Source organism: Schistocerca cancellata, chromosome 8 (genome assembly GCF_023864275.1).
Source record: "Schistocerca cancellata isolate TAMUIC-IGC-003103 chromosome 8, iqSchCanc2.1, whole genome shotgun sequence".
In the NCBI taxonomy this organism is placed as follows: domain Eukaryota; kingdom Metazoa; phylum Arthropoda; class Insecta; order Orthoptera; family Acrididae; genus Schistocerca; species Schistocerca cancellata.
In genome coordinates, this window is record NC_064633.1 from 400,067,758 (window position 1) to 400,081,779 (window position 14,022).

The window sequence follows — 14,022 nt, forward strand, 5'->3', positions numbered from 1 at the left end:
CTTCATCCCTCAAAGCTACCCATTCTTCTTCTACTGTATTTCTTTCCCCCATTCCTGTCAGTTGTTCCCTTATGCTCTCCCTGAAACTCTGTACAACCTCTGGTTCTTTCCGTTTATCCAGGTCCCATCTCTTTAAATTCCCACCATTTTTCAGTTTCTTCAGTTTTAATCTACAGACCATAACCAATAGATTGTGGTCAGAGTCGACATCTGCCCCTGGAAATGTCTTACAATTTCAAACCTGGTTCCTAAATCTCTGTCTTACTGTCTGTAATACTCACATTTTCTATAAACGAGGCATGGCAAAACCTGAGGTTTTATTCTTATGAATCTATACAAGCAGGTCCCTTGTTCTAGTAAGGTTTCGGTTACGATAGCCTTACATAAATAAGTTGGTTATTACTGGAAAAGGTTTAAACAACATATGCCTTACGTATTAACTGAAAGGTAATCACATTATCAAAAGAGAAAATGACAATATTGTAATGATAAAGATCAATCAGTGCTACAAATATTAAACCAACAGCCTTTTGCGTTGAAGAAGTGAGCAGACGTATTCAGGCACACTGAGCAAGTGTAGTATTCGGAATTTTAAAAGTTGATTTTATTTCCGTTGCTTATAAAAGGTAAAATACGATTGAGTTAGTAAACAGAAAATGATCTTTCCTTGACATGGTGTTTTCTCTGATATACACGAATAAAAACCTGCTTACTGTAGTCAGTCTTTGTGAAAATTGTATAATTTTTACCCGCCTACAGCACACTTCCCACCAATACCAAATTAATTACCGCTTGATGCCAAAGGATGTATCGTATCAACCGGTCTTTTTTCCAAGTTATGCGACAAATCTCTTTTCTTCCGATCAGATTCATTACCTCCTCATCAGTTGCACGATCTGCCATTCAGTATTTTCTATAACACAACATTTAAATAGCTTCTAGTCGCTTCTTCTTTGTACTACTCATCGTTCATTTCTGTACTTACACTCAACATGTAGATTTCGAATTTAAGGAGACGTAACCAGAAACATTGCGATCAGAGTGATACATTCGTCACAGCATAGAAATTGCTATGCAGAAAATTTAAAGACGCTTGATAACTGCAGTTCAGTTTTGAAAGTTGTGGAAGTACAATTTGAGAGTACATGAGAGGCGGAGATTTAAAACCAGTAATCTGGATCTCGAATCTATAGAAGTACTTGGCCACTACAGCACACACCTTGGTAACAATTTTATTTTCGTGAAACACGAAGTATAAAATATCATTCGAACGTGGAAAGTAAGAGGACAAAAATCAGAAGGTTAGTTAGAAATCTGGGTACAGCTTAGAATATCGATACCACACAAATCTGTATCTTAGAACATACATCCTTCAGAGCGTGAGTATTTTTACAAGTTCTGTTGCGAGTATAATTGAGGCAATGGACTTGCCAATTGGTCTAGTGCAAACTTCGTGCAGCTACAGAGCTATGACGCAGCGTCCGGTGACGAAATAGTTTTGCACATTGACAGCTATCAAGTAGTAAATTATTTAACCCATGATTTATGAGTCTCGATCTGTATCTCCAGCTCTTACCCGGTGCTGTTTTGTGCCTGTCATGAAACAAATACGTGTCTCTACTGGATAAGAGAAGCGTTTTAAGCAGTGAGTTCGATTAATGCTGTAAAAGCTTATTTACTTACCATGATGTTTGTGGTTTTCCTTGTTTACTTACATCTACATCTACAGTCGAAATCACTGCAGAGTGCATGGAGGAAGGAACGTTCTATCGTACATGGTATTAGGTCTTATTCCCGTTCTATCTTCTTCCCGTTCCATGTATGTACGCAGCGCTGCAAGAATGATTGTTTAAATAGCCGTGTGCGCACTGTAATATCTCTAATTTTGTCCTCGCGAGCTCTACGTTAAGTTTATCATTTGAAGCTGATTCTTAAAACTTTGAACGATTAAGCAGGCCTCCTCGGGATAGTTTGTTTCTGTCTTCAAGTGTATACCAGTTCAGTTTCATTTGTATCCCTGTCACACTCTCGCAGGTGGGAAACACATATGTGACCATTCGTTCTGCCCTTCGCTGTGTACGTTCAGTTTCCCCTGTTAGTCCTATTTGGTTTGCGTCCCACACACTTGAGCAATCTCCTTTGTAGACCGATTGCATTTCCCCAGTATTCTACCAGTAAACCAAATTGTGTTTACCCATGACTCAGCCTATGTCATCATTCCATGTTGTATTCTTACGAAATGATATACCCTGATATATGTATGAGTTGACCGACTCCACTTGTGACTCATTGATACTCTACTCATTACAATGCTTTTTTTTTGGAGGAACGCAATATTAAACAATTCCTGAACGTTTCACGCAAGTGTTCAATCTTTGCATTACTCTGAAATCTTATCAAGACCAAACTGAATAAATATGCACAGACAGTAGTGCATTATAGATAATTCCGTCATCTGCGAAAACTCTGATGTTAACAGTTACATCATCTGCAGAGGCATTAACATACAACATGAACCACAATAGTCCAACCTCACTTCCCTCGGGCACACGCGAAGTTACTTCAATATCTGTCGATGATTCTACATCGAATATAACATGCTGCGTCCTATCTACTAACAAACTTAGTCTAGTCACAAATTTCGCTTGCTTTCGGAATCCATGCTGGCTGCCATGGAGGAGCTCATTCTGTTCTAGATACCAAATTACGGACCAGCTGTTGTTTCTACAACAAATGAAATTCACGGATGCTGAACAATAGTTCCGCGGGTCATTTTTGCTACCGCTCCTGTAGACGGATGTGACATGTACTGCCTGCATACGATTTTTGTTCGAGGTATCTGAGGGATTTCATGCTTAAGAGAGACGCTAACATAGCGGAAAATTTGTTATATAATGTAATAAGTATTCTTTCGGCTCGTGGAGCTTGTTTTCCAACACCAGTGACGTAATATCTATAGGATTCATCTTTGCAGTGGTGTATGAATTAAACTGGGGCAGGGCTCCGGACATTTTATTTGTAAAGGAACATCTGAAAACAGACTCCAGCGTTTCTGTTCTTTTTCTTCCTAGTCTCAATTTCAGACTTCATCTCGTTCATGAGTGTTTGAACACTAATCTTAGTACGACTGCGGCTTTTACATACGAGCGGTAGTTATCTAGGTTCTCTGAAAGAGCTTTCAGTAACATTATGCTCTCTTAGTCATGAAAGGCATTAAGCATAGATCTCTTGGGAGCTATACACGTTTCATTCAGCATATCCCTGCCTAGAGCCCTACGCTTTGTTGTACACCTATAGTGTGCTAGTCTCTGCTTCTTTAGTCTTATCTGGTTCTGTTCAGGTAATACGATAAAGGAGAAAGAAAAAAGGTTTACATATAAAGTAATGAATGAAAGTAGGGGGAGTTAAGTTCGTCCAGAAGTTATATCAGTGCATTAGATTTTACGCGAAATAATAGCTGCTAACATCATCTTAAGCGCTGCACTGAGGAACAACAACGGCACATATGGCAGTTGAGGAAGACTCATCTCGGCCTGACTTTGGCTGCTGTTCGGTTCGTCCATCTATTTGTGGTGGGCTACTTGGTGCCAACGTGAACTTTTCGTTGTGCCTGACCTCGGAAAACCACCCGATGGCCGATAGAGACGAGCTGTTGCGCATACCAATGCCGTCAGTACTTTCCCAACTGTTGCCTGACAAAACTAGGAGCAGCGAGACCCTACAGTACCTGAATGACAAACTGTGCCCCAGCCTTCTGGTCGAACCTCCGCGCCCAGCTGTGGTGTCCTGTGGGAGGATGACGTTCCAGAATGGTGGCAGACCTTGTGATTGTACAACATCGTTATCGCAATTTTTTTTTATTTTATCGGTTATCTAAATGCGTTTACTATTTATCGTGATTGATTAAGTCGAATATATCTCATAGGTAAAAATGTAAATTAATCGTGTGCCTGTTTATGCTTTCTGTATTTTGTGAGATTTGAGAAAAATTTTGTGAAGCATGTAGAACATGCACTAACAATGTCAGGAACTTGGTATAAGTCATGAACGAGTCTGAGTAAAAGCGCAAATTAGAATCTTTCATGTTGTGCTAAAAATATTTGGAGGAAGAGAGCAGAAGGTCCTCGAGGGGAGTAGTGGTGGAAACGTCTAAACTTCATGACAAAAGAGTAGGTGTTAAACGCAAAAGTTCTCTATCATATGAGCACGCAGCACGTATTAGGTCGAAGAACAACATATTACAAAAAGAATTACCAAGTTTTTGCTACTTTTTATTGATATGTTATTAATTCATCATATGTATACCACGGCAATGTTGTTATGGCATTTTGGCGTTTACAAGTGACACTGTAATGATGGTAAAATTTTCCATAAAAATATAGAATAAAAATAAGAGGGTGTGCTGAAGAGTTATGGCTCCAAATTTATTACATCAGAAGGGTATCAGACTAACGCTCTGTTCCTTATGAGGGGCAGTAGACTTTTCAGAAGTTGCAGGACCAACAGCTTGTATGAGTGACTGGTCTGCTCACGTGACATTAGCTAACGTAGCCATGCCGTGCTGATACTGAGAATGGCTTAAAGCAGTGGGTAATTACGGCATCACTTTTTCTGGTGGCATTTAGCTCTAGTATATTTTTAACGAAGATGGCATCCACTTAGGTAAAATATTCTGGAGGTAAGATAGACTTCCATTCAGATCTCCGAGCGGGGACTGCACAGGAGGATGTCGTCATTGGTACAAACAGAACTGGACGTCTACCGATCGGAACCTGGAATGTTTGATTACGTGATCTGGTGGATACGTTAGAGACTTTAAAAAGGGGAAGGGGCTGGTTGATATAAATTACAGTCTGGCATTTCCTTCACGTCCAAGTGAGCAAAGGCTTTGGCTCCATATTACATTTCTACAAATTGTTAGCTTCGGATATTTGTATGACAGGACTGTCAATTTGTCGCTCATTAAAGGTATTGTCCAAAATATCACGCTTTACTTGTCGAGCGATGTACTAATTTTCAGTGCTCCACTTTAACAGATATCTCTAAAGTTCGGCCGGAGTGACATTGGAACAATTTTTAATTAGGGACTACGTTGTCCCCACTTTATCACACTGTAAATTGGTGGTTTTTTATTATTAATTATTATTTTCTGATGTCACTGCCTGTGTCCTTGTCGGTGTGTGCGTGTGTGTGTGTGTGTGTGTGATTTCTTGTAGCATGGAACAGATCATTGTCGGTGTGTGTGTGTATGTGTGTGTGTGTGTGTGTGTGTGTGTGATTTCTTGTAGCATGGAACAGATAAAACGCCAGCCAATTGGTCTATCATTAAGAGCGATGTATCTGTCTTGAGCTACAAATATCATCCTCGGACTGTATCCACCGTGTTGACCACTGATAGTTTCATCATTACGGACGTGATAATGTAGCGTGGCTATGATTTCCAGCACGTCATTAATACGGAAGACGTCACTCAAGATATTATTTATGAGTCATTTCCTGAAGCATTTCCGCAACACTCGCGTGATGATCAAACCTACTAGTAACAAATATAGCAGCCCGCCTCTGAATTGCTTCTATGTCCTCCCTCAGTCCGACCTGATACGGATCCCAAACGCTCGAGCAGTACTCAAGAATAGGTCGTATTAGTATTTTATAAGCGGTCTCCTTTACAGATGAACCACATCTTCCCAAAATTCTACCAATGAACCGAAGACGGCTATCTGTCTTCCCCACAACTGCCATTACATGCTTATCCCACTTCATATCGCTCTGCAATGTTACGCCCAAATATTTAATCGACGTGACTGTGTCAAGCGCTACACTACTAATGGAGTATTCAAACATTACAGGATTCTTTTTCCTATTCATCTGCATTAATTTACATTTATCTATATTTAGAGTTAGCTGCCATTCTTTACACCAATCACAAATCCTGTCCAAGTCATCTTGTATCCTCCTACAGTCACTCAACGACACCTTCCCGTACACCACAGAATCATCAGCAAACAGCCGCACGTTGGTATCCACCCTATCAAAAAGATCATTTAACAAGCACTGCATTGTTTCTACGATAGTTACAACACATCTCGCATGATCTTAATATCTGGAAATAGCTACAGCTTAGGACTGTACTATGGTCATAGATGATGTCGCTGAAACGTAATAGTATATAGATGGAGCTTCTGTTCGTCGCATTCAAGCGATAGGTAGTGTGTGCTGGAGGAACGCGTGTCACTCCTAATTGTCCTGATGGAACAGAACTGTACTGGCGCCCAACTATGATATTAAAGCCTGGTACTCTGATTACCGGGTTGTAAAACAATAATTAGCGGTCAGATTGCGAGTCAGACATAGCTTGATTGGCATACGTTTATAGCGAGGACACCTGGGTTGACGTGGGAACGGTGGGGCAAGGACACTTCAGTAGGAAACACTGGTGAAATATTAGCGTAATTTTGCGCGATTGCAAACCGTAACAACAACCATACTACCTTCCGACAAAGGTTTTTATTGAGTACAGTTCTTAGTCGTAAATCTTCAGCAAATCTCAAGTCTTTAAATTGTGAAGGAAAGTAGCTGTACTAGTAGCCTTATTACCATATTGGTAGAACTTCCAAGCAGTTCGATATGACAGTATCTGGGTCCTGACCACTCTTTTCATTTCTGCTTTCATGTTCAACCTGTGTTACAGTTGTTAGAGTTCCTCCTTTATCAAAGCATCAGTAGGCAAGCTATCCTTTTTCATTTTCTTAATGTGTATTCATAGTTGGATACAGTCACCTACCCTTACTTGTTTATTATAGCTTCCCATAGCGTGCTTCAAACATTCCACTCAAAAATATTTAGATGTTTGATTGTGACACATTTTGATTGATTACGTTCAAAATAAATTCGAATGGATTCTGCTCACTATATTACGGAGTTAATCGTAAGGCAGAAAATACGTTGCCGACTAAACATCCGTCCACGTTTAATATATTTTTTGTGGGATCTAAAATTTAAAAAACCTTTCTCACACCAGCCTCATTTAGCTTCACTGCTCAGCATAGTAAAAACATGCGTATATTAAGGGAATTTTCATACACAAAGCAGGCTTATCACATTCACACAGTTCAATACTATTCTATCCTGATTAAATTGAGCTTAACTTAAATTCCATAAGGCAGTGAAGCAATTTCGCAGTCTCGATGCGACGAAAATTGTCAGTCGATCTCCTGAAAACATTTGTAATAATTATTAACTTTCGGTGATCACATGGGGAAGACCGGAGATCTGCTCGTATGACCGTGTTAGCCTATTTATTTGAAGGAATAAACTGGATATCTTGAGCATACAAAACGGCAGGTTCGCCCAGTGTAAATCAGACGTTCCCCACTGATCCCGTGCAACACAGCGTCGTAAGCAGACACTGTCAATAATAATCAGTTAAATAATACGCAAACACACTTACTTTAGTTTAGTTCATGTATTAAATTCCTTCCCATAAAGAATCTCATCAAGATGGCGACTAGCTCAACAATACATACATATACATCCTCCTTCTTTCACGGCTAATCGGCAAGATCTCCTTCATTCTTTTTGATAAGAGAAAACATAGATATCAGAGGAGCTATTCCATGGAGTAAATGGACGCTCCAAGGAATAATAGAGCTTGAAACTACTTTGCATTGATAATCATCGTATATTAAGTTTAGGAATCGGTAAGATAAGAAGAGATATTTCAAGATATGTACTGAGTTATATAATTTATAAAATTTTTGAAAATATCGCGGAGAGACCGCTGCAAGAGACATTACACACGTTTAACACAGTCTAAGGTTTACTTGGACCAAACATTTTTAACATTTTTCACTCAGTCATTGAGATTTTTTTTCCTTCCACCACGACAGTGTATTTTCTTTGCAGGATGCAAGGTTTTCAGGTTTATTTTCTTCAGCATTATGCACAGAGCACTGTCAAGTGGAAAAATGCATACTTGTGGAAGGCTGAACGTTAGTCTTTCCAGCAACCATTAATCGTAATTTATATCGTTTTTCTCAGAAGATTTGCAGTGGCAAAGCAATTTCTCTCTATCTCTAGTCTGTTGGCGAGTTTGTTACTCTGAGATTGTATGACTAGGTGTTCTCTTCCCACTTATACAAGAAAAACTGGTAGACATTCAACAGCACGCGTAAAATACAGCTGTACTACAGGTTATACATATAGCACGTGATCCCACACTCCATATACCTTGGCAGTTCGCATATCTAGCTCTAGGTAAAAATATTTGCGATGGGCAGAACAAAGGAACAGTTTATAAGCAGCTTTTCCATTAGAAGGAACATGAAAAATTCTCTTTATCAATACTAAGGATCAGCTTTCAAAACGTCTTGCAGAATTACTGAAGTTTGACGTTTCTCTAAATTGTAAAGTGATGGCACCGGCGAAAGTAGCGTCTAGAGCCAGGACGTAGACAATGAACAAGGCTTGAATGGAGGATCTATGTGTTACTGAAATACCTTATTTAATTACGTCATGGTCTAGTGTGTACTCGCTTTCTTTCGCTTATCCAATGACACGACTTCGTTTCTTACTAGAAGCTGCAAACCTCAAAGAATCTCCTTCAATAAACAAAGAAGTCCACGGAAAGTGGGAATCTCTGCTCCCTTGTGTGAAAGCCATAATGTGCTGGTAGTGTAATGAATAAGCGGCTTACCGTAGGTAGTGTTGCCGAGCACCTCGCCGCGGTAATCGAACTCGTAGTAGTAGACTGGCTGGTCCGAGAGCTGCGACACGTACCGCACCAGCGAGTCTGTCGGCTCTGAGAACGAGAGGTCCGTCACCAGCTGCAACACACACCAGGACACTGGGTCACTGCCCACTGCACAATGGGAATCTACAGAGTAATCATGCAGGAGTTTGGGAAATATACCCTGCGTAGTCATTTATACACGGTCCAGCCAAATTAATGTGAACACCCGTCAAAAACCTGGTTAACCACGATTTACAGCTCGGAACTCTGCGAGACGTGAAAGAAAGTCAGTGAAGTTCTGGAAGGTACCGACAGGGATTGGATCCATGGCAACTCCAGTGCTGTAGCGGGCTGCACAAGGTTTCTTTACTGAGAATCCATGTCGCGAACAGCCCATTCGAGATAGTCCCGCAGATTCTTGATAGGGTTTAAATCCGGGCAGTTCGGCGACCAGGAAGTTGGTTAACTCAAGCAGGCGCTCTTAGAACTACGCACTTACGCTGCGAGCTGTGTGACACGCTGCATTGTTCTGCTGGTAGATGTCATCGTGTCGAGATAGTAACTCTTGCGCGGTGTTTGCTTTCGGACGTTTCACGCGTACACGCCAACGGCCATCTACCCGATGAAGTATAAAACGTTATTCATCTGAAAAGGCCACCTGGCGTTACTCAGTGGATGTCCAGTTGACGTACTGTCCTGCTCGTAGATGCGTTTGTCACCGATGGACAACAGTCAGCATGGGTGCATGAAACAGACACCTGCTACGCAGCTACATCAGTTGTGCGGCCGTTGAGGAGTCAGTGTTGGTTGCCCCTTGGTTCATGTAGGCCGTCAGTTGCTCAACAGTTGCCCTTTTCTTCGCCCTTGCACATCTCTGCAGCCATCGTTCACCCCTGTCATCTATGGTGCGTGGTGCACTGCAGTTGCCTCGGCGCGATGCACGATATACGTTAACCACGGTGGCACGCAAACAGTTTACAGATTTAGCCGTTTCGGAAATGTTTCCATCCTTGACTCGCAAGCCAATGATCACAAGATTTTGTACGTCAGGTAAATCTCTCCGTTTCCGTATTACGACGTAGACTTCACTGCTTGCCACCATACTCTCCCGACTCGCTTTATAAACCACTGCTAGTGCTGGCGTTTATCATCTGTGAGTGGTCAATGCACATTGACATCGAACGCAGGTAATGGTCACATTCATGTGACTGGATCGTGTAGTAGGGAACAGCATATGGATTTAACGTACTGTTGAAGTCTGGGGGATCAGAACGCACACGGTCTGACTAGGTAAGTAAATGTCGTTCTAGTCTTGCTTAAGGAACGAACCTAACATTTGCCTTCAACTGTTTTGGGAAGCACTGGAGTATCTGGTGAAGGAATAAGGGCCAGGTGTGATCAGTAGCCCCTATTAAATAACGGCTTTCACTAGGCATGGAGTCACAGACTCAGAAGCTTAACACGTGTAAGTATAACCCATTTTGATTGCGACAGTGATCACTCTGTCTCAAAACTGAGACATTTAAATTCAGCTGTGCTTCTGAATTTCCATCTTTGGAATATCCAGTACGAACAAAAATACAGTTAGAATGTACACAATGTGGCCAAAAGTGGAAAAACAGTCAGAAATGTATGGTTCAACACAAATGCAGCTGCTAGCGAATCCTGCAAGTAACACTGTTCTATTTGACCACAAATCGCGCCTGAGCAAAGTCCTCAACACATTGTAAGTGTCTTTCCGACCATAACAGTATTCTGTGTGGTCGTGAGTACATAGCTAAGTGATTTCGACGTCGGCAAATTGTTGATATTCCTATGGTGGGTGCTTCCGTAACCAAGCTAGCCGAAGTGTGTGTTGTTTGAATGAGGGAGCGTATCGAAGCTAAATACCGAATACAGGGAAAGCAGAAAAGCATCATCCGCTATGATACAACGCCCGAGAAAAGTGTATGTTGAGTGATCGTGATGGGCGATCACTGAAGCAAATTCCAAAGGAAAATAAGACGACGACAGCTGCAAAAGACATTGCAGATGTGGATGTCGCATTCGCAAATCCTGTCAGCGCCAAACCAACACTAAGGGAGGATCTTGTCCAGTATTTATGCCCAGAGGGCGCTGGGCACTCTGTTTGCCGTCCGCGCCAACAGAGCGCCCGACGCAAGACGGGCCTCAGAGAGCTGCCACAGATGGCGACCAAGCGGGGCGCGGACGTCCGAGGGAGCACCGGGGAAGAGACTAGCAGCGCCAGGCGGGCGCTGACGGCAGAGTGGCCAGCGCCCTCTGGGCATAAATACTGGACAAGATCCTCCAATACGGTAGCACCTGCAGAAGGCAGTTGAGCGCGCGATGCCGATGAGTGCGGACAACGGAACGCGCGCGTCCGAGCCAGCCGGCTCGGTCGCGCCGGGGCCGGCCGCTGGCCGGTCGGTGGGGCCTGCCCCGCCGGCCGTTCCGGCGGCCGCTCCCAACAGGACGGATACAACGGCGACGACCCCTGCAACGACAACGGATTCTGACAGGCAACATAATGAGGACAGGACCACGACGAGCGATACGCGAATGCAGAGCGGAGGACAACATACGTCAAACCCCTCTGACGAGAGACATCAGCTAACACAGAACGATCGGCAACAACGGGAACTGAGACGTGAAATACAACACATGATTCTGCAAAGTCAGCAAGTATACGACAACCGCACTAGTACAGTTCCTCCTTCACAGCATGAAGAACAAGTAGACGACGTGGAACAATTTTCTCCACCAGACGACGACGACGACGACGACGAAATGGAGAGAGTCTCCTCTGAAGAAGTTTGGACCATGCAGCCCACCGACGGAGAGGGCGATTTTACACTAGTTCGCCAAAGAAAACGACTCAACGCTTCTCCTAAGCAGAACAACTCTCGGAAGCGACAACGTCCAGAAGAACTAAAAACTTACAACCGTTATGCGGCTATTGCGACGGAAGATACTACAGATGCTCCAGAACGTATGGACCAGACTAGTGATGTCAATCTCGAAGCAGCTAAAGATGGGATAGATGGCTCTGGCCGGAACTTACTACGCAAAGTCCCGCCCGTTACTATTTACCATACCAAGAACTACATGGAACTCAACAAGGCGCTGAAAGCGAATATTGACGGCAGTCTTAAGGCCATCTACCAACGAGACAGGATCAAATATCACTTTGACTCCTATGAAGATCAACGGCGGGCCATCAGTTTCTTTGTGTCGAATGACATCCACTTTTTTACACATCAGGCCGCGGAGGACAAGGACCTCAAAGTGGTTGTCAAACGTCTACCTGCCGAAGTTACGTAGGAAGAACTGAAAGACGCACTGATAGAGAAGGGTTTCCCTGTCATCAACGTCCACCAGTTTAAAAATCGAGACGACAAGACGAAGGAATTACGACCTCAAGATGCGTACTGTGTCACGTTGCCAGCCCAAAAGGAAAACTACAAGATTTACGACATCAAATACCTTCTATATACTAAAGTCGTTATTGAAACCTACAATAGACAAGAAGGACCTGTTCAATGTCGCCACTGCCAGCGATTCGAACATACAGCTAATTATTGCAGCTTGCCTGCTCGCTGCGTTCGATGTGGAGGGCAACACCGATTTTCAGCATGTACTCATCCCCGAGGGGCTCCGCCGAAATGTGCTAACTGTGAAAAGGACCATCCTGCCACGTGGCGTGGCTGCCAGAAGTACCAGGAACTTCTCAGGAAATACACACAACGGTCTTCCCCGCAGCCCTCTCAACGGAGGACTCGTGTAATACGGAACTCCAACCTGACGCCACACCCTCCGCCCCACCGACAGCAACCGCCACAAGAACAGCCGGCGGCGACACGGCAGCCAGTAACACAGGCTCCTCCTGAAGCACTTCCACCTCGACAGCACCGCCAGCATTATTCATACGCCCACGCAGCATCACCACGCCGACCGGAACCGGACACCTACGTCTCACCAGCTCATTTGATGCAATCTATAGCTCCAGCGCTCTCTGATGTCGCGAAACTTCTCACCGCCGTGCAGCAACAACTAGTGGGGATACTTTCTTTAATCGAAAGTGTATTGAAGGCCTTTGGAACACCTTAAGATGGATCGCCCTGGGACCACGAGAAACCTGAAAATCTGTATATGGAACGCCAACGGAATGAAACACAAGAAAACAGAATTCACTGAATTTTTACAACGTCACAAAATCGACATCGCACTTGTATCGGAGACGCACCTTCGTCCAACAACTGAGCTCAGATTTCGTAACATGTACGTCTATAGAACGGACAGACAAGGCCAACGAGGTGGAGGGACCGCAGTTCTGCTTAAAAGGGAACTGCGGCACCATCATGAAACACTACCTCACCTCCAACATCTGGAGGCAACAGCGGTAACGGTTCAATCGACCGCTGGCAACATCACTTTCATTGCGGCGTACAACAGCCCCGGTAAGAACCTAGAGCCAGACGACCTACGGAGTATCTTCACCAATTTTGACAAAATCTTCCTAGGAGGTGACCTTAACAGCAAGCACGTCGCGTGGAATTCCCGGCGTACGAACCCTCGTGGACGAACTTTGATTGCCATGGAAGAAGAACTGGGCATCACAGTCCATGCCCACGAGAGCCCACACGGATTCCTTACGTCGATCGGTAAGAAGCAGACGTCCTAGATATTGCTGTCATCAAAAATATTGAGACGAACCTCCAGCTCCGCACCGTCGACGATCTTTCGTCTGACCACCGACCTGTTATCAGTATAGTGGAAAACGCAACGGCCAACCTTCCACCCCCAACCTCACAAACTCTGAACTGGGGTCAATTTCGGACATATCTTGACAACAATATCTGCCCGACGCAGGACGTTTCAACACCGGAAGCCATCGACATCTCGGTACAAACTTTGACGCAGAAGATAAAGGTAGCCAAACGGAGGGCAACTACTCACACGGTCTACCCTGTAGTAGCTTTCGACGAGTTCCCGCCTCTACTCCAAGAACTGAAGACACAGAGAAACAGGACCAGGCGACGTTGGCTCCGCTATAGAAACCCGATCGATCGACGAGAAACACACGTCTTAACACGAGAACTGCACAGGAGAGTGGCTGAGTGGCGACAGCAGGTCTGGGAAGATAAGATGGATGAATTCTTACTTCGAACCAAGAACGAATGGCAGGTAGTCAAGAACATACGACACCAGCGGCCACCTAAACGAGCCATCAGAGGACCAGATGGCCTCCTCTATGACGAACTCGCCCAGGCGGAGCTGTATGCTACGACTTA

The 14,022-nt window shown here is 43.8% G+C and overlaps 1 protein-coding gene across 1 annotated transcript in view; it reads right to left on the minus strand.

The window, feature by feature from the left end:
- The window catches only part of LOC126095196 (cholinesterase-like), a 45,965-nt gene that overhangs the window by 10,733 nt on the left and 21,210 nt on the right, over positions 1 to 14,022 (minus strand). Inside the window, exon 4 of the mRNA XM_049909928.1 lies at positions 8,696 to 8,825. Within this exon, the coding sequence (XP_049765885.1) occupies positions 8,696 to 8,825 (130 nt within the window). The remainder of the gene's footprint in view (positions 1 to 8,695; positions 8,826 to 14,022) is intronic.